General features: G+C 43.2%; 1 protein-coding gene across 1 annotated transcript in view; it reads right to left on the bottom strand.

Annotated features, from left to right (window-relative positions):
* Nucleotides 1-21,053, bottom strand: part of DGKQ (diacylglycerol kinase theta) — a 104,249-nt gene that overhangs the window by 29,174 nt on the left and 54,022 nt on the right. The window contains exons 7-10 of the mRNA XM_075727167.1: nt 20,253-20,321; nt 5,475-5,575; nt 3,733-3,956; nt 2,804-2,894 (exon numbers count right to left, since the gene is read on the bottom strand). Of these exons, the coding sequence (XP_075583282.1) occupies nt 2,804-2,894; nt 3,733-3,956; nt 5,475-5,575; nt 20,253-20,321 (485 nt within the window). The remainder of the gene's footprint in view (nt 1-2,803; nt 2,895-3,732; nt 3,957-5,474; nt 5,576-20,252; nt 20,322-21,053) is intronic.

Genomic DNA, 21,053 nt, shown 5'->3' with positions numbered 1-21,053 from the left:
GGAAAAGGACTGAAATAAAACCCTAGAACCACGCTATGGCACAAAACAAGCTGCATGCGCTACACAGCTGTGTCCACCTAGAGAGAGATCTACAATTGTCACCTACTGCAGATAGTTGGCCACATGCATGTTCCTGTAAATAACCACACAAGCGGGTGGTCACTGTCCATAAGCATGGCTGTTCCCTGGAGCAGCAGAATTGTGCTGATCTGCTAGTATGCTCACAAGCCCCAGCTGCTGAATGAAATGTGCATGCTATAGCTTCGCACCTCCACACCCCTATGTCTGATTGAGACTGCCAGTGCCTTGGCACATTTGCAAATTCTACTAACATGCTTCCCAGAAGTCATACTATCTTGGCACTAACTGTAAGAAAGACAGGCAGACTGAAAAGAGATCATCTTCGAAGGTGAACATGTGCATCTACAAGGTGTATCTAATAATTTCCAACAAGGCGGGGAGGAATACAGATGGTAAAGAATGTGATTGTCATTCAGCCTTCAGTCCTTCCTTGTGGTGCTTGAGAACTACAGAGATGCTGTTCGCCACTGTAGGGAGAAAATTTGTGCAGCCAAAGCTCGATTAGAGTTCAAGTTGGCCAGCACTGTGAAGGACAACAAAAAGGGATTTTTAAAATATGTTAATAGCAAAAGCAGAATCAGAGGTAACAACTGGCCCATTGCTTGACAAGGTCAGTCACCTCACAAACACGGACGCAGACAAAGCAGAGACATTTAATGCCTTCTTCACCTCTGTCTTCAACACTGATGATGGGCCCTGTGTTGGAGGACCGTGACTGCGGGGATGATAAACTCCCAGCCGAACCTGAACTTGTTCGAGACCTGCTGCTCCACCTGGATGTGCATAAAGGTATGGGGATTGATGGCATTCATCCCAGGGTACTGAAAGCTGGCCGATGTCATTGCGGGACCTCTCTCCATTATTTTTCAATGGTCTTGGGAGTCTGGAGAGGTCCCAGTTGACTGGAAGCTGGCAAGTATTGTCCAAATTTTCAAGAAGGGCACAAAGGAAGACCTTGGTAATTACAGGCCTGTCAGTCTCACTGCAGTGCCTGGTAAAATTATGGAGAAGGTTATTCTGGGAGTTACTGAAAAACACTTGAGAGACAATGCAGTCACTGGTTGCAGCCAGCATGAGTTCACAAGGGGAACATCCTGCTTAACTGACTTAATTTCCTTTTAGGACAAGATCACCCATCTAGTCAACGAAGGGAACCCCCATGTGGTGGATTTGGATTTTAGCAAAGCTGTTGATCCTGTCTCTCACAGTATCCTTCTGGATAACCTGTCCAGCACACAGCTAGACAAGTCCGTAATACGTTGGGTGAACAACGGGTGGACAGGTTGGGCTCAATGGGTTATAGTAAATGGGGTTACACTAGGCTGGCGGCCAGTCACCAGTGGGGGTTCCCAGGGCTCGATTTTAGGGCCAGTGCTCTTTAATGTTTTTATAAATCATCTGGATGCAGGAATCGAATGTACATTAAGTAAGTTTGCCAATGATACTAACTAGGAGGAGCTGCGGACTCTCAAGGGTAGAGAGGCCTTACAGAGTGATCTGGATAGGCTAGAGAGCTGGGCAATCACCAACCGTATGAAATTTAACAAGGGCAAGTGCCAGATTCTCCACCTGGGACAGGGTAATCCTCGTTATACATACTGGGGTATGAGAGGCTGGAGAGCAGCCCCGTAGAAAGAGATCTGGGGGTTTGGGTTGATGGCAAGTTGAGTATGAGTCAACAGTGTGCCCTGGCAGCCAAAAGGGCCAACCAGCTAGCACAGCATAGCTAGTCAGTCGAAGGAGGTGATTGTCCCACTCTACACTGCACTGGTGTGGCCCCACTTCAAGTCCAGTGTGCAGTTTTGGGTGCCTCAATAGAAGGACATCAAACTACGAGAGTGTGTCCAGAGGAGGGCGACCAGGATGGTGAAAGGTCTTGAGGGTAAGACTTACAAGGAGCGGCTGAGGTCACTTGGTTTGTTCAGCTTGGAGAAGAGAAGGCTGAGGGATGACCCCATCGCAATCTACAACTTCCTCAAGGGGGGCAGTGGAGGGGGAGCTGCTGATCTCCTCCCTCTGGTGACCAGCGACAGGACATGAGGAAATGGAATGAAGCTGCATCAGTGGAAGTTCAGGCTGGACATTAGGAAAAGGTTCTTCAATGAGAGGGTGGTTGGTCACTGCAACAGGCTCCCCAGGGAAGTGGTCATGGCACCAAGCCTGTGAGAGTTCAAGGACCGTCTGGATGATGCTCTTAGCCATATGGTTTAGTTTTAGGTAATCCTGCAAGGAGCAGGGATTTGGACTCAGTGATCCTTACGGGTCCCTTCCAACTTGAGATATTCTATGATTCTATGATTTCCTTTGCAGAGCAGCACAAAGAAGTAGGAGACAAGCACAATCATCCTAACAGTGATTGCCAATTTCCCAACAAGGTAAGATTAGCAGTGTAGTTACATACAAGTGTATATTAAATATCTCAAGACATACAGAAGCAGAAAAAATATAGTGCCCACCAAGAATTGTTGTGTTCATACAAGTAAATCTGCTTGACCCAGAAAGACTGATGGTAACTTCCAGTACAGACCAACCAGGTCTACCATCAAGACTGCAGAAGGTTTTAAGCATCATACCAGTCACAAGAGATCATCTACCAAACATTAACAACATTCACATTAACCACAAATGGACTGATCATAATTTTTCTAAAGAGAAAAACATACACACCCCACTTCAGGGTCACTCAAGTGGCACAAGGACATGCTTATGATCTTTTGTTTACCTGCCTTCCAAGTAATGGAAGCACTTCTTTGATCACAGTCTGCGTAGTGCTATCCTTATTTACTCGTAGAGAAACATATGCCATTCCCACCCTAAAGAGAAAAGAAATAGTTATTTTAGGACGATCATTTGACCTATCCTGTGTGTACCTTTTTTACCTAAGTGGCAAATTTTCTAGGGGCGTAGGCTGAGATTTGTATTAGTTGAAGAAAGTTGTTCACTGAGGCTCATGGCAGATGCAGTATTAGCCCCACAGACAAGCAAAGACTTTCATCCCAAGGAACTGGTCATTACAATTGTAGCCCTGCAAATTAGTTTCTTCCTATACACAGAATTACCTGCAAGTCTTTCATAAAATTTGGCAATGTAGTTGTATGAGTACAATGAACAAACGTTTAAATTTTGTCCCACTGCTCTTAAGAAATGAGTAGGTTGCCAGCCAGTCTTGTTTCCACTACTAAATATGCTTAAAATGTATACTGTCTCAGTGGTAAATGGAACAGAGGGTTTTTTCTTTATTTTTTCCTCCTATTCTCACATCACAAGTTACACTGAATTCTTCCTACTTAGTATTTCTTCCCAAAAACCATCAAGCTTTCAAATGACACATGTATATCATTTGTTTACAGATGCAGTTAATGTAAAGTTGCATCTTCTTGGCCAAACACATGATAATGGAACTGCACGAGTTGCACAGTATGTTCCATGCATGTAAAGAAACCCATGAGCACGTTTCCAGGCACAGAAATGAATAATATGTATATTACTCATTCAGAAAAATAAATAGAAGAATCCTGAAATACAGAAGAAGAAGCTATATTCTCTTGTTATACTTGTGTGACTTCAATAACTGAAACACATGGGGCTAGACTGCAGAGGACAAATGTAGCCAAGCAGGATAACCTCACGACAAAGGAGGCAAATACTCACTTCAGCCAGGCAGGATAAATTCTGATCACTTCCTCATCCTTTGGTTTGGCTCTGATGATCCAAGCTTCAGGAACGGATTCTCGGAATACCAAGCCCAAGTTGCTGTCCTCTGCAGCATCGTTCCTGTTGATAACATCATCAGACAGCAGCGCCTGCTGTGTAAAGGTCTGAAGCTCATATTCCTGCTGGTCATCATTTATGTAGTATGCCCTCAAAGCAGCATCCTACAACACAGCAAGATAAATTTAACATTTTCGTGAAAAGACACCATTGATACCTGTATAGACATAGACATTTATAAACGCCTTACTTATGGAACCGACCTTTAATGCATGTTTTATGCACAGAAGAGTGGATAAATAGCAACGGCAAAAACAAAACGAGCGAAGTTTTGAAAACAAATTTTAGTAGAAGATACAAAAAGAAAACTTGAGATATTGATGGATTTGAAGATAACCCACAGTATTTTTGTCAAGTGATAGTAATTTTAACTCCATAGATCAAATGTAAAAATGCAGCACCAATAAAGCTACACTCACTGCATGCAAAATTTACTCCACAAGAAAAATGGTAAATTACACTTGATTGTGCCCAACTCTGCATATTAATCTTCTTGCACTAAGGGGATGCTGAAAATTATTGAGCTTCTCAGCCTCAAGGCTGCCCTGAACCCACACACCTGTGAAGAGGAAAGGTAAGGGCTGTGCTTGGAAGATGCAAGCAGTCACAGGAATTCTGCATCCATTACTGGCCCATGCCTGCAGCACCTGTGCTAACACAGACACTGCAGTGAATACAGCTCAGTAAGTCACTTAGGAGAACTGGTATTAATCTGCCCTGGTATTATAAGCAGCAGGCTGATAAAATGTGCTTCAAATGCAAGTAGCACTCCTAAATAAAAGTTTTTCAGCACTGTACAGAATTTTCCTTGAAGATCTTTGACATGCAGAACACTACAAATAATCTTCAAAACTCCTGTTGATTTTGAACACAGTATCAAGATAAAAAAATCTTAATGAGCTGTAGTTTTAAATTGTCAAAATTCTGATGTAGTAAGTTCTCCACACTCTGTGCCAAGTCCTTTATGACTTTGAGTCCTCACCATGCTCAATTCTACGGTGCACCACTGCATACCCCTTCTGGGCTTCATCTCTGCACAGCGTGGGGTCTCTGCCCAGCTCAGTAAATTAAGATCTTTGCAGAACATTTGATTTAGTACTGAGTCATGTTTCCACCCCAGATGGAGCACTGGAAAAGCTAGAGAGTGGCCACTATGTGATCAATAATTCATTACTTTCACAGCCAAGGAGTGCAGGTAACTGTGGCATGCTTCAGTCTTCAAAGCTCATTAACTGAAGTGCAATAGCAGTGGCTGTCCTGGATAAACATCAAACCACTAAATACTGTAGAAGAGGAGCAAGATCTAAGGAGCTGATTACCCAGTATTGTTCACATCAGTAAAATCAGACTTTGGTGTTACACAGGGAAGGAGAATGACTGCTTAACATGTGTTATGCTGTGGTCCCCATTATGCTATAGAAACGCAGGCTACCACTTCTTCAGATGCTCTAAAATAAGAGCACTACATGAAGAAGTCAAATTACACTGCAATATTATAGTTCATTTACAGATTTTATTGTTGTTGAGTTACATTTGTAAAACTGTTAGCTTTTGACTATTGTAAAATACAATCATATGCTGCTTTACCACACTGGAATATTGACCTTCACCAGGTGTCTTACCACAACTTCTTCATTTTTTGCAATCCTTGGAACTGAAATCAGTCGAAATTGATTGCGTTTCACTGCATCATTCCCATCAAATATCTTTAATGTTTGTTTACCTGAATGAAAACAATTATTGTATTTCAATAACACACCCCTCAAATCATAAAGCTACCTGAACAGGAAGTGTACAATGGAACTATTAAAAACCTGCTTTTAATCCACTGAACTGTTTCTTCATCACAAGCTTTGTGGCTGAATCTTTTCATTTTTGTTTTGTTACTGCTCATTTAAAACAGGGGTACATTCGTGGAGGAAAGCTGGAAGAGTTTCAAATAATCATAGTTTTATCCTGGCTTTTGATATAACTGTTTATATATAACTATGCTGCTTGTGTTATCACTTCTTCATCCACACCGCTCAAGGCTGCATTTATTATTGACCAGTTCAACAACACGAAACCAAGACAGAGTGCCATCCTGCCAGTTCTGAGAGCATCCTTCCAAAGAAAGTCCTTAAAGTACCTCGTTAACTGTACAGATAACAGCAGAAAATACAGGAACAACAGAAAAACCAGAAGGAAGAAAGTACAGCAAATTAAGAACTAAAACCCTTTGCTGTGTTTCATGTCACTAAAGCCTTATAAAATCCATGCTCAAACCATGGAGCACAGGTTGTTGCACAGACATCTCTGAAAGGGTGAAGAGTTAAGGATTTCAGGTCCACCCTTCACAAAGACAAGTTGACTTAGTCTGGTACAGTCCACTGTATGACAGTTTCTCTCTTATTTAAGCAACTATTTTAAGAGCAATAGCAAAGTGTAACCAAATTCTCACAGAACAGGTAGGTTTTGAGAGGTTTTAAGAACAAATGAATGTTATCAGTCCAGTATGTGTGTCCTTACCACGTATGGAAAGGAATCCAGTTAATCAATCCAGACCAAAAAGTGAGATTCCAACAGGACAGAGGACCTTGTGTCCTCTCCTATCACATTGTTATGAAGAGACCTGACGATCTGTTCAGTTTTGCAGGTTGTTTCATGTACTCCCCAGAGAGCCCATGCTTTACAACAGACATGACTATTCTTTGCAGACAGAATTTTCCCTTTTTATTGCAGTGTTGGACTGAACTGTTAACAAAAGTCACTCTTTGTATAGCACAGTGTTACAGACCCTGATCTCATAACTAATCTGCACACCTGCATTCATCATAAATAATAAAATCACTAGAAGCTATCATTTGCAGACTTGAAATGTTAGAAATATTAACTGAAAGCCATATACACCAGCTGTAATGTCCACATAACTATTTAATCATGCAGTCTGTTAATATGCGTTGTAAAGTAGAAAGACATCACACGCTGGAGTCTACTTCCGTCTTTCTCGTACAGCTTGGAAATACTATGTAGTACAGCAGAACGTACTGAAAGCCTTTTGTTCTCAAATAATATTGGCAGGAGAGCTGGAACTGGAGGAGCAAAAAACCAAATCACCCCTAACTGATGGCTGGAAAAAGCAAGCTAGTATCCCAGGCAGATATGTGCATCATTGGGTGTCTCAGTGCCGCACTGACAGATTATGAGGAAAGACTGCAGCGAGTAACTGCTCTGCAAGGACACTTCAGTGATGCTCTACTAGCCTTCTAGCACCACCTGAAACTCAGGTATGCTGTGTCTAGTCCACCTATTCCTGTTTCTGTGTATATTCTGTCACTTCAATCAAAGGCAGACACTGTGCAGAACTAAAGGTTCATCCAATACTATGTTTGAAAGCAGCCTTTTTTAATGAGACTAACCCTCAAAGAAAAATCCTGCTACCTTCATTCTCACTACCTTTTTTCCTCACTGTTTTGAGACACAATAGCTACACTTTAGACTTCATTTTCAATTTAGACTTGTCCATTATTAAGGCCTTTCTTCATTAATGATATCACGGCATGGCACAATGTGTGTGCAAGTACGTTCTCATTAGGTAACATAAAGATCTAATTGCACAGCAAAGCAATCACCAGTACAGCCTCCATCCTACTCCAGACTCATCTTAGTCTCTCCTGGGACAAAAGTGGCTATACTGACCAGCTAGCGCTTCAGCAGCAGCAATTCCCTTTACAGGAGAAGAAAAATGAGTGAGATCACTCCAGGAGGGATCACTCCAGGAGCACTCACTCCTGTCATCTGATTTGGGCAGTAATTCAGTATAAAGCTTTGCTCTTCTTTGCATTTATGAAACTATGATAACTGTGTAGGAACAAAAAAATCTTCTGCACTGAGACCTTAAGAACAGTGCAGGGCTGAAGGTGGTCCATCCCACGTGCATCCATGTAAACAAGGAAATGCCTGTTAGCCAGAAGTATGAGGAAAGCTCTCATACCCTTCTTTGGAAATGGGCGTCTCTCCGAAGTCCCTGTACACAGCTGCCCACAGTGTGGGGCACAACCAGGAGGAACTGGAAGTCAGCCTGCCATTTGGGGCTGCAATCTCGTTGGGGTCACGGAGACCTGGCGTGACAGCTCACACAGCTGGCATGCTGCCGTGGATGGACACAGGCTGTTGAGAAATGACAGGCTGGAACAGCAAGGAGGGGGAGTTTCTGTGAGCCCCTCCAAGTGTGAGAGCAGTGGGGATGCTCAGAGCTCTGCCTTAGGATGGCTGATGAGACAACAGGAGCTTATGGCTTACAGGTAGTGGACAGACCAGTGTATGAGCAACGTTATGGTGGCTGGCTGTTACAAATGCCCGGATTGGAAAGAAGTAGTAGATGAAGCAGGCGATGCCTTCTTCCGACAACTGCAGGAAGCCTCACATTTGCAGGCCCTGGTCCTCACAGAGGACTTGAGCCACTCCCATACCTGCTGGAGGGACAAGACAGCCAAGCATGAGCAATCCAGGACGTTTCTGAGGTGTGCTGATGACAGCTTTCTGGCACAAGTGATGAGGTGGTGAGAGGAGGTCCTCTGCTGGACCCAGTTCTTACAAACAAGGAAGAACTGGTCAGGGACGTAAAGGTTAGAACAGCCCTGGCTGCAGTAACCACGAGATGGTGGTGTTTGGGAGCCTGAAAGGAGGGGAATAAAGCAGTAGCAGTATCAACAAGCCAGGACTTCAGGAGAGCAGACTTTGGCCTGCTCAGGAATCTGCTTGGAAGAGTCCCATGGGATACAGTCCTGCAGAGAAGAGTGGTCCAGCAGAGGCAGTGGATTTTCAAGGATTGCCTCCTCCAATCTCAAGAACAGTCCATCCCAACAAGCAGGGGAAAAAACCCAGGCTGCAGGAGGCACACATGGATGAAGAAGGAGCTCCTGACTTAACTCTACCATTAAAAGCACGTGCACAAGAGGCAGAAGCAGAATTGCGTGAGGGGGAAGGAATATAAAGACACTGTCCAAACATGCAGGGATGGGCTTAGAAAGCTAAGGCCCATGTGGAGCTGAATCTGGTAAAGGACATCAAGGGCAACAGAAAGGTTTCCACAGCTGCACCATCAGCAAAAGGATGAATAGAGAAAATGTGGGCCTGCTGAGGAATGGGAATGGGGACCCAGTCTTAAAGGACATGGAGAAGGATGAAGCACTGATTGCCTCAGCTGATGTTGTTGCAAGACCACTCTCAGTTATCTTGGAAAGGTTGTGGTGGTTTACAGGATGTTCCTGAGGACTGGAAGAATGCCAGTATCGCCCTTACCTTCAGGAATTGTGGGAAGGAGGCTCTGAGGAAGCACAGGCTTCTCAGCCTGACTTTGGTCTCTGGGAAGGTGATTGAGCAACAAATCCTGGGAAACCATGCTTAACCAACATGGTAGCTTTCTATGATGAGACAACTGGCTGGGTGGATAAAGGAAGAGCATTAGATGTTGTTTTTATTTACTTTAGTAAGGTTTTTGACACTGTCTCCCTTAACAGCCTCACAGACAAATGGATGAAGTACAGACTAGGTAAGTGGAGAGAGATGTAGACTGAGAGCTGTACTGCTGCGCTCAAAGGGTTGTCTACAGAAATATGAAGTGAAGCTGTAGTCCAGTCACCAGTGGAGTACTCTTGCAAGTCAATACTGGGGCCAATTTTCTTTAGCCTCTTCACTGATGACCTAGATGATGGGACAGAGTACATCTTCAGCATGTTTGCAGAGGATACAAGACTGGGAGGAGTGCTTGACAGACCAGATGGGTGTGCTGCCATTCAGAGGGACCTCGACAGGCTGGAGAAACGGGCCACCACGAACCTCATAAACTTTAACACAGTGAAATGTCATGCCCTGCACCCGGACAGTAATAACCCAGGCAGGGGTGTGACTGGCTGGAAAGCAGCTTGGCAAAGATACCCTGGGGGTCCTGGTGGACGCCAAGTTGACCGTAAGTCAGCAACATGCCCTTACAGCAAAGATGGCCAACAGCATCCTGGGCTGCATTAGTAACAGCATTGCCAGCAGGCTGAGATGATTAACTCCTTCTACTTAGCCTTGCTGAGACCTCAGCAGGAGAGCTGTGCCCAGTCCTGGGCTCTTCAGTACAAGAAAGACATGGATGTACATACTGGAGTGAATGCAGGGAGGGCACATGAAGATGATGATGGGACTGGACCATCTCTCATAAAGAGAGGCTGAGAGAGCTGGGAGTGTTCATGCTGGAAAAGGAAGGATCAGAGGGGTGTCTCTTATCCATGTGTGTAAGTAATTAATGGGAGGGTGTAAAGGTGAACAGACAAGAGGCAATTGGCACAAATTGAAACACAATAAATTACATTTAAATCTAAGAAAAAAACCTTTTCTACTGTGAGACTGGAACAGGTTGTTCAGGGAGGGTTGTGAAGTCTCCATCTCTAGAGATATTCCAAACACAACTGGAAACAACCCTGAACAAACTGCTCCGACTGACCCTGCTTGAGCATGGGGTTGGCGTAGATAATCGCCATACTGCCTCCAACTTCAGCCATGCTGCCACTCTGTGAAGGGAAGCATGTACAAGGCATGCCTGTACAAAGAAAGAGACAAACAGAATAAATGAGATCACAGAATAGTTTGGATTGGAAGGGACCTTTAAAGTACATCTAGTCCAACCCCCCTGTAATAAGCAGGAACATCTTCAACTAGATAAGGTTGCTCGAAGCCCTGTCTAACCTGAATTTGAACACTTCCAATGATGGGGCATCTCCAACTTCTCTGGGCAATCTGCTCCAGTGTCTCACCACCCTCATTGTAAAAAAATTCTCTTATGTCCTGGTAAAAAGCCTCTCTACATCTTTCTTATTCGCCCCCTTTAAGTATTGAATGGCTGCAATAAGGTGTCCCCAGAACCTTCTCTTCTCCAGGCTGAATAACCCGAACTCTCTCAGCCTTTCTTCATGGAAGGGGTATTCCATCTCTCTGGTAATTTTTGTGGCCCTCCTCTGGACCTGCTCCAACAGGTCCATGTCTCTCCTGTACCAAGGACTCCAGAGCTGGACACAGTACCCCAGGTGGGCTCTCATGGAGCAGATGGGCAGAACCACCTCCCTCAACCTGCTGGCCACCCTTCTTTTGATGCAGCCCAGGACACGGTTGGCTTTCTGGGCTGCAATTGCACATTGCCAGCTAATGTCCAGCTTTTTATCCACCAGTCCCCCAAATCCTTCTCTGCAGGGCTGCTCTCAATCCCTTCATCCCCCAGCCTGTATTGATACTGGGTGTTGCCCTGGCTCAGGTGCAGGACCTTGCACTTGGCCTTGTTGAACCTCATGAGGTTCACATGGGTCCACTCCTTAACCCTGTCCAGGTCCCTCTGGATGGCAACGCTTCCTTCTAGCAAATCAACTGCACCACTCAACTTGGTGTCATCTGCAAACTTACTGAGGGTGCACTCGATTCCACTATGTCATTGATGAAGACAATAAACAGACTGGTCCAATTCGGACCCTTGAGGGACACCAATTCTTATTGGTTTCCACTTGGACATTGATGTGAAAGCACAAAGGGTTTAAGCAGGAAGCAAAAGATCTAAAATCCTAAATGAAAGTCAAATTGAAGAAGCAAAAATTACTGCCTTTCTAAGCGGTATCTACAACATGACAGATCTTTGAGCTTCTGGTTTTGCAGGTTTACTTCTAGCTCCTGTCAAGAAGAATGAACTTTGGAAGCACAGCTCTAATTTATTCCTTCCTATATAACTATTCCTCAAGTAGTCTTTTGCAAGTAGTTAGCTCAAACATTTTACAACATCTGTCTAAGAAAAGAATCACACGATTTCCACACGCAATGTACACTTTACAGCAATGGAGAGTAAGTTATTCCACTGGAGAAGTGAGTTTGGGACACATCGTATGATACATTGGGACTTTTCAAGTTTTTTTTTAATATGAAAAGCAGTATTACCAGGTGGATTTGGCTTTTCAGTTTTCCAATTATCAACTTAGTGGTTGTGTCTGTTGTCAATTTGTTTTTAGTCACAACACGAGGAACATTTAAATATCATCAACTCTCAGTTCTGAAGTATCCTGGAAACTCTATTGCCATTGCATTGAGACAACAGCACACATCAGAAAGTGATCTACTCCTTTAAACCCTGCTGGATCAATGTCATAAAAAGTGAAATTCTTTTAGAAACACATTTTTGTCAGAGTCATCTCCATGGTGACTTTAGCATAGACAAATTTTAACCAAAAGACACACTGTGTCCTGGGTGACCTTCTTTAGGGCTAACACAACTTGAGAAAACACAGCGAACTCTGGTTACTGATAGCATAGCCAATGTTCTGAGTATGAACTTTCATAACATTATCAAAATCTCTACTGTTTTTTCTAGTAATCCAGAGGGTAGACAGTCATCTGAGAATAAAAACATTCATCCAAGTTTTAGTACTGGTTTTCATTTGAACTGCTTTTTTAGTCTGCTCTTGTTAGAATCTAGCTGGCCTCAGAGAATCCCTAGCAGTTTTAACTGGAGATTTTTTTAATGAGCTCTCCACTTCTTAAGACCAGCCAAATGTTGCAAAAAGTTGGCTTGACTTCTAAAATAAATTGGCTTGCAAGGAGGAGTTTAGATCTACAGACCAGTAGTAATGTCCTATGCTCAAGTACGTTCCTTTGCTAAATACAGAGTATGCTCAGTCCTGCTATCCTTACAGTAATCTGGTTATCTGTCATACAAAACAAGCTCAATTTGTCAGTGAAAAATCATGTTTAACTGTGTCACTGTCGTCCTCTTCACGGGGGTCACTTTTACTGCAACCTGATGAAAGATAGCTTTCTTGCACATGAGCTTCTGGGGACACATTAACAAAAGAACAGCCAGCTACCTATTTGACCACAACTAGTCATCCAGAAAAATAGTTCCCAACTAATTCAAGTGTACATCCACAACATGAAAGTTAAGGGTCTCTTATGCCACTCTGATTTGCCTAACTAGCCTTGGAAAGAAGCTCAACTCACTTTTAAAGTTAGATAAAGCTCTTTCTCCCTCCTATTCCAATTTTTAAATATTAGAAAATGATCCAATTATAGAAGTAAAACCTACATACCACTACTTAGTATAAAAAAAAATCTTGCTAATATGCAACAGATGGGTGCACATAACAAATTTTGGTATTTAAAGGAGTTACTGCCTGTTTTATAATATTGACACTTCACTGCCGAACGTCTTTTGTCTTTTCCTGTTGGATCAGACTACACAGTATCAGGACTTTCTCCGGAAAAACACATTACTACTTTTCTTATCATGGGATACCGAGTTAAAAAAACCCTGTTCTTCCCTTTCAAAGGGAAAACAACTACAAAAAGGTCAACTCCAGGCATAATTTACCAAACTGTGGAATTTGATTTTGGAGGCTAAAATATCAAGTTTTCCTGGGAAAAGGATAAACAGCATTTGATGAGTCCAAAGTTCATGTCCTTTGACTTCCAAATCCCCACAGACAGAACATAGCTTCTGAAAAGACTTATGTGTGGCTTGTGGCAGAGACAGCAAAATGATGTAGCCCTGAATGTTTTTGCCACTGAGGAAAGCTAGAGGCCTACACCAAAGATACTAGCAACACCACTTACCAAGAACCATTCTTCCCAACAAAACCTGTGCTTTCCACATGCCTTCTGCTCTCCTCCTCCAGCCACTGCTACTTCAAATTACAACAGTGTGGACTGGCAAATTTTGATCTATTTCAGTATTACTATTCACAACCTACAAGGCAGCAATAAAGCCGGTAAGAATTGTGTATTTTTTTCTTTCACTGGTATTGAAGAGAGCCTTTCAGAATTCCAGATTCTCCGGCTGTTTTTCTTCCAGGAGAGACATTTGCAGGTATGCCACTTCTCTGAACTTGTTTTCATGAGCAGCTCAAATCCCCCTAGTTCCAAGACAGTTTTGAAGAACAAAGCTGTGTTAATAGCCATCCTCCCATACTGGCAGCCACCTCTTCACCCTTCTCCTCCAGGCTGGTTTTTAGAACACTGTCAGCAGGTTTGGGACAAGACATAAGCAAACACTAACCCAATGACCTGCATGTATCTAATACAAGAATGCCTTACTCAGCAGGTGAACACCTACCTGAGCAGAGTACTGCCTGGCAAAAGAGGGGCTGGGGAAGGACATGCTGTGAAAAGTATGTTTGCTGACAGCACCGCAGCCCCCATTCCTCTCTCCAGTCAGATTCCTCCAAAACCTCCTTCAGAGACAGTTTTCTCTTGATGGCTGCATTTTGTCCTGCGGAAGATGGGCATACGCTGAAGCAGACAGTTCAGATGTGGCCAGTGAGTGCTGAGAGACACTCACAGGGCAGAGAGACTCTCAGGTCAGGGCCATGCCCTTCGCTCTTCATGCATCCCTCTCCACAAATGGGTTGCACACACTCACAGCCAGAAAGGCTGTTGAGCCCTCAGTAAATCTCCTGAAATGTGCCTGTACACATTTCCAGTGAGCTGCTAAGGAGAAACTGCACCCAAGCATCAAGACTAGCAGGATGTTAAAGCAAAGAGAATGCATAATCACAGAAACAACCCAAAAATCATGTATCTCCATGTCATTCTTAAGTATCAGATAAAAGGTTAAACTTTTATCTGATAAGCCTTGTCATAAGGACCCCTAAGGCAGGGAATAAATTAACACTAGCTAGTAACATTTGCGAATACCTCTCCATAGCCTCCTGGCAATGATGCTACAGAACTACAGGAAGATTTTTTCAATCCTTCTTCTGGAAGAGATTTTCCATAAAAACTCTTTATATTTTCAGAAAGTAGTTAAGAAGAGGTGCTTGCCTTCCCTGAAATAGACATCTAGAGCAGCCAACATTTTGACCACCAACTAGTATGAGACATCAAGGATGAGGAGGGAAGGGATTCAGGGAACAAGAGACGGACAGGCAGACTGAAAGGGAACCAAGCCAAAGAGGCAGCAACACTGGGGAGTAAATGCTCTGTTTGGGGAAGGAGGGGAACTAGGAGACACAAGTTGGGAAAGAGCACAAAACACAACTTGGTGAGAAGTGAGAACAATAGTGGGCGATATTAAATGTCCGAAAAGGCAGATGAAGGGGATTGAGGGAAGGAGAGGAAAGGAAGCTATGCACAATGGGGAAAGTGAAGTGAAAGAAAAGTAATGTGATTTTTCAGAAGACTCATTTTTCTTTCCCCTGTAGTTACAGGCAATTCAGCCAAGAAAAGGAAATACACAACCTCTTCCGGCACTTAAGCCACTAGTTCATTCAACACAGTCCCCTTTTCCAAAATATCTTCAAATGCAGGTGAAACAAACTGTCTTGGGGGAAAAAATGTTTTCAGCATGACACCAGGTACATCAATTCAACTTGTAAATTAGTATCTCTTGAAGTACCACTGAACAGAAGCTTTTGTGAGGAAAGAAGTTGAGGACACGGAGAAGCAACATCCTTCAGCCACTATAATGGATAAGCTTTAAAACAAATAAAAGCTGCCTAGGCCTCACTACAAAGTAGTTAAGTACCCTTAGCTTTTATTGATTCCTGGCAAGCAATCAGGGCAGAATTTAATGTCTTGTCCTGTTCCCAGATCCCTGCAGACTGACACACAAGTAAAAATTGAGTTACTAAGAGCTCTTATTTCAGGAATTACTGAGATGGATCCTCTGGGATTCATTTGTTGCACATATACAACAAACCAACCTTTTTTTTCCCCCTCCACTAAGTCTTCATATTACCATGAAACAATAGGAATAATTTTCAAAAGTCTGCCTTTGACTTCTCGAGCTTGACAGATTACCTCTGTGGTGGCATCTTACCCGAGACCAATGAATTCTGCCTCCAGGAAAACAATAATCTGTGCTGGTTGAAACCTAGTTCAACATCACATCTCAGAAAGGACCAATAACACACAGCCCTGAGAGGCACTTTTAATCCCCTTCTTTACCTCCACCCCTAGCTATCTGAGGTCTGTCAACACAGAGCAGTTTTTTCAGTTATATATTCCCAGAATGACCAAGAATTATTTTAGTATGAAAATGGACTTTGGGGCTCAACTCTTCCTCCAGGCAATACAACTAACCACACTAAAGAGACCATCCACATGATGTTTATCCTATTATCCCTGTAACATTCAGTTCTCCTCAAGTTAATTGTTCACTGCGTAGACAAGTCCTTAGAAGCTGCCTCATGTTCTCAGGCACAAGGATTTATAGTCCTTTTCCAAACCTGCTCTGTAAGTCTGTTAAATATATCATCTCAGAAAGTGTGGGGTTGTTTTCATGGTCATTTTATGCTTTTGGCTTCAGTATCTTTGTAGGCTGTTTCATGGTCAGGTTAACATATTTAAGCTCACAAAATTAAGATTTAAATCTTTTAACTTTACACTCCACTCAACAACCTGTGGTGGGTTGACCCTGGCTGGATGCCAGGTGCCCACCAAAGCCACTCTATCACTCCTCTCCTCAGCTGGACAGGGGAGACAAAACATAGCGAAAAAACTCGTGGATCAAGATAAGGACAGGGAGCGATCACTCAGCAATTACCATCATGGGCAAAACACACTCTGCTTCAGGAAAATGAATTTAATCTATTACCAATTAAATCAGAGTAGGGTAATGAGAAATAAAAACAAAATCTTAAAACACCTTCCCCCCACCCCTCCCTTCTTCTCAGGCTCAACTTGACTCCCAATTTTCTCTACCTCCTCCCCACAAGTGGTGCAGGGGGACGGAGAATGGGGGTTGTGGTCAGTTCATCCCATACTGTCTCTGTTGCTCCTTCCTCCTGAAGGGGTGGACTCCTCACACTCTTCCCCTGCTCCAGCACAGAGTCCCTCCCACGGGAGACAGTCCTCCACAAACTTCTCCAATGTGGGTCCTTCCCACGGGCTACAGTTCTTCACAAACTGCTCCAGCATGGGTCCCCCATGGGGTCACAAGCCCTGCCAGCAAACCTGCTCCAGTGTGGGCTCCTCTCTCCACAGGTCCACAGGTCCTGCCAGGAGCCTGCTCCAGCATGGGCTTCCCACGGGGTCACAGCCTCCTTCAGGCACATCCACCTGCTCCGGTGTGGGGTCCTCCCTGGGCTGCAGGTGGATATCTGCTCTACCGTGGACCTCCATGGGCTGCAGGGGGACAGCTGCCTCACCATGGTCTTTCACCACGGGCTGCAGGGGAATCTCTGCTCCGGTGCTTGCAGCACCTCCTCCCCTCCTTCTTCACCAACCCTGGTGTCTGCAGAGTCCTTTCTCTCACATATTCTCACTCCTCACTCCAGCTGCAGTTGCCATTGTGCAGCAACCTTTTCCCCTTCTTAAATATGTTATCCCAGAGGTGCTACCACCGTTGCTGATTGGCTTGTCTTGGCCAGTGGCAGATCCATCTTGGAGCCAGCTGGCATTGGCTCTGTTGGACACAGGGGAAGCTTCTAGCTGGTTCTCACAGAAGCCACCCCTTGTAAGCCCTCCCGCTACCAAAACCTTGCCATGCAAACCCAATACACAACCCTAATATAACAGCAAAGAAACAAAAGGGAATGCAGACCACTAATTCAAATTTTCTTCCAGTGTTAATCTACAGACTTTGTATCCTTTCCTACTGGCTTCTTTCCTACAGAAAAGCATGCCTTTACAAGTCAATATTACTCTATTTGTTCTGACTTGTTTTCCCTGTTTTTAAAAATATGGACCTGTAAAACACGAAGAGCTGGAATTAAGAAAAGCTACAATACTCTGGAATATAATTCAGTTCAGACACTCCTGAGACACAACACGGTAACATCCCAAAAGATGTGGCAGATGTACTGAGTCAACAAACAGAAGCCAATGAGCAGCTCACTCTTGACCCATAATACACAAATGGTATTATCCAGAGACAGGTGGAAGAGGTCCAGCATGCTATAACCATGCCTCTGACATGTTTAACTTGATAGGTTATGACTCCCCACACATGGAGAGGCACAGAAGCACAATGGCTGGCAGGTGAACCCCAGTAACTTTGTCAGAGAAGTTATCAGAGAAGCCATGCCCTGTCCTCGACACAAGGGCATCAGCCCCATTGGGGGTGGCACCCATGAGGTGAGTCCGCATGAGAAGCTCTGTGGGTCACCTCACCAACTAAGGAGGTCACTCAGGGTGTGGGGCTCTACGAAATGCATAGGAAGAGCATTCTCTGGGATTGTACAAGAGCTGTTAGGGGATGTTTAGGGGAGGAACCAAAGGCAGGGGAAGGGAGAGATCAAGGTGGCTTGGGGAGGAACAAGTATGGGAAAATAGAGGGATAAGGAGATAAAAGAAGCTGGTCACATGTAAAGAGGTTGCCGAGTGGTTTGCCTGCCTGGCCATGCCCTGCACCTGACCAGCACAGTCTGTCCTGTCTTCTCATTAAATGCTATTTCTAACACTTTTTGTGGGTGTGGTTTCCAGTCTGCATGCAAGTGTGCATATGGGTTCCTGAGTGCAGCAACTGAAGCAGGACCGCAGGTCACCGTGACCCATGTGTCTATGGTGCCAACAACCAGAGTGATCGCTGTTGTGTGAGCACCAGCAAGCATCAGGCTGGACTCACTGGTATGCAAGGTAAGTGGCCTGGGAGCCACATGTGCATGCATCTCCGAGCAAGGCACCTGGCAGAGATGACTACCGGAGGGACCAGGAGGTCCAGGATGACTGCTGGGGCGACCGTGGGAGCTGGGGGTGCACCAAGAGACCTGGAGGGGTGTGGGTGTGCGTGTGCATATATGTATGCACACGTACATGCACACAGCCACACATACATGTATATATATACACATATAATGTACATATATATATACACACACACATGTAATGTACACACAGACACATTCCCACTAAACAGACCTTCATCCTGCTAAGCCACAAAGGGGGCAGGATGCTGCAGCACTTCATCTCTACTGAGTTACCAGAGCTGGAGACCCCTAACACCATTAAACTACAGCGTTCAAACATTTCATCTTTTTTTGGGTGTGAATACTTTGTTTTTAAAGAGACATTAGAATCACTCCCTACCAATTGAGCTTTCTAAATCATAGCAAAGTTACTGTGCTCTGCATTGACTTCTGTTTTGTGAAAATGTGTTAAGAGAAAGCAATTTGTTTTAATACCAGTGTTCTATTTAAAACACAGGTAACAATTCTTTACATGAGCCTTGAAAATGTACCATCTATGGCTGCTTCTCCAGTCCAGAAAGACACTGTATATGAACAAAAGACATATTAAAGTTTGTATCCTGCCCCCAATTTTCATATCTGTTTTAATTCTTTTGAGAAGGCTGTCTAAAACTGAACTGTCCTGTACTAGTACTTTCAACCAATCCAGTTGAAATATTTGGATACATAATTTGCTCTCTTTGACAGTCATAAGTAAGGGAAATAGCTTTAGTTGGTGAAGTATAAAAGTCCTGACACTCAATCACTTATGTCACTTAAAACACTGGAAAAAGTGAGTTTTCTAGATAAAGTGCAATTAGTCAGAGCCTGGTCCCATAATAAGGGAGCACGGTGGTGGGCTGTAACTTACAGAGACACCAGCTTCAAATTTTAAGAAATGAAATAAGAGCATGCTTGAGATCACTTCAATAACCAAGTTAATTATTTACTGAGCTGGATTTGTTTAAAATCCAAACAGCATTTTGCACAATTATCCTATTAATTTTGTAAGAACTTTAGGCTACAAAAAAAAAAAAAAAAAAAAGGAAAAAAGAATTGTATTTATTGATTTGCAATTTCAGTTTTTACAACAATCCATGCAGCTACATTAGGTAGCAAGTACCATGTTTTTCTAGTTACTACTGTGGATATAGGGGGTGGGATGTCCTTGAATTGGCTTCATCTTCTGAAAGGTGAGAGTTTGGCTAATACCAACCCCAGAAAACTCCACACGCATAAGAATGTTACTGTGTAAGAAGCAACGAGCCCAGCTCAACCTTGATGCACAGGAATACATACACTTTTACTGCGACATGACCAAGCAAAAAAAAAAAAAAAAAAAATTCACCCAGTGTCTTCAGTAAGATTTAGATCCAGCTATCTTAAAAGAAAAAGGCTTTGAAAAGACCTGCTGTCTGCCCTTTAAATTGGTTGCTTATCTATGGATTGTTATAGCATACCATGCTTGCTTTCTTCAATTACCAAATAGAGAGAAATGATCTATTTGTCAGGGTAATGAACAGATTGTCACTTATGCCAATCTACCAGTGGAAAATGGTGATGAGATATTCGTAAGACCCTGGACAAACGTATTGGACCAAAACTTTAGACCTCAAATTGATACCTAGCATTAGAAAACTACCTATTTAATATTTTTTCATAAGGCAAAACTAGTTAAGATTATATGAATAAAGACTAGAATGGGTAACTATTCACCACTTACTAAATTCTGCTTACTTGAGTCTGTTGAAATTTGGACATCTTTTGCTGATCCCTGTGTTGACCCATCAACATCATCGTCTTCATCTGTGAAAACAGAAACATTTTAAGAAAGGATTCTTGTTAATTTGAACTAAGGAGGGGCGGGGGGAAGTGTTTGTCATTTAAGGATGGTTTCGATCAAAGAAGCTAACACAAAAGAATACAATCAGAAAAGCACACTTTCTTCTTCTGCCTATTTTATGATAATAATCCATACTAGAAAAACAGCATTAAAAAACCCAAACCTTCATTGTCATATAAGTACAGTGAAGGCATACCTGAGGTCCTTCTACTGTTAGCTTTAATACTGCAACTACTGCATTTCATCCCTTTCTCAAGTTGTGATGTTTGCCTATGACCAAAGTATATGTCTTCCATTAAGTTTTAAATCACCAAAATCAGCCTAGTAATTGCAGTAACATCTTTCCAGTCAGAAGTATAGGTATTATATAAATAATTTCCACAAATGAAAAATAGATTTGCTGACACCCAAAGAGAAAGAAATTACTGTACTCCAGAAGAGGACTTTGACAGCAGCCCATCGCTCTCACTAAAAGCTAGGAACTAACATGTCGGATAATAACAGAGCCTGTAAAATCACACCTAAAATACTTAGAAAAGACTAAAATAAAAGCTACTAACATTTACATTTGCTTCTGTAAAGATAACATCCTGACTGCATTCTCATTCCTGACACTCAGGTCCATACAGGAAGACTGGTGCAAATCCAAACATGACAATTTTTTCTTCTCTAAGGGTAGCAGTAGCATGCAACAT

Source organism: Pelecanus crispus, chromosome Z (genome assembly GCF_030463565.1).
Source record: "Pelecanus crispus isolate bPelCri1 chromosome Z, bPelCri1.pri, whole genome shotgun sequence".
Taxonomy (NCBI): Eukaryota; Metazoa; Chordata; class Aves; order Pelecaniformes; family Pelecanidae; genus Pelecanus; species Pelecanus crispus.
The sequence above is the reverse complement of the archived record's forward strand: the minus strand, read 5'-3'. Positions and strand labels throughout refer to the sequence as shown.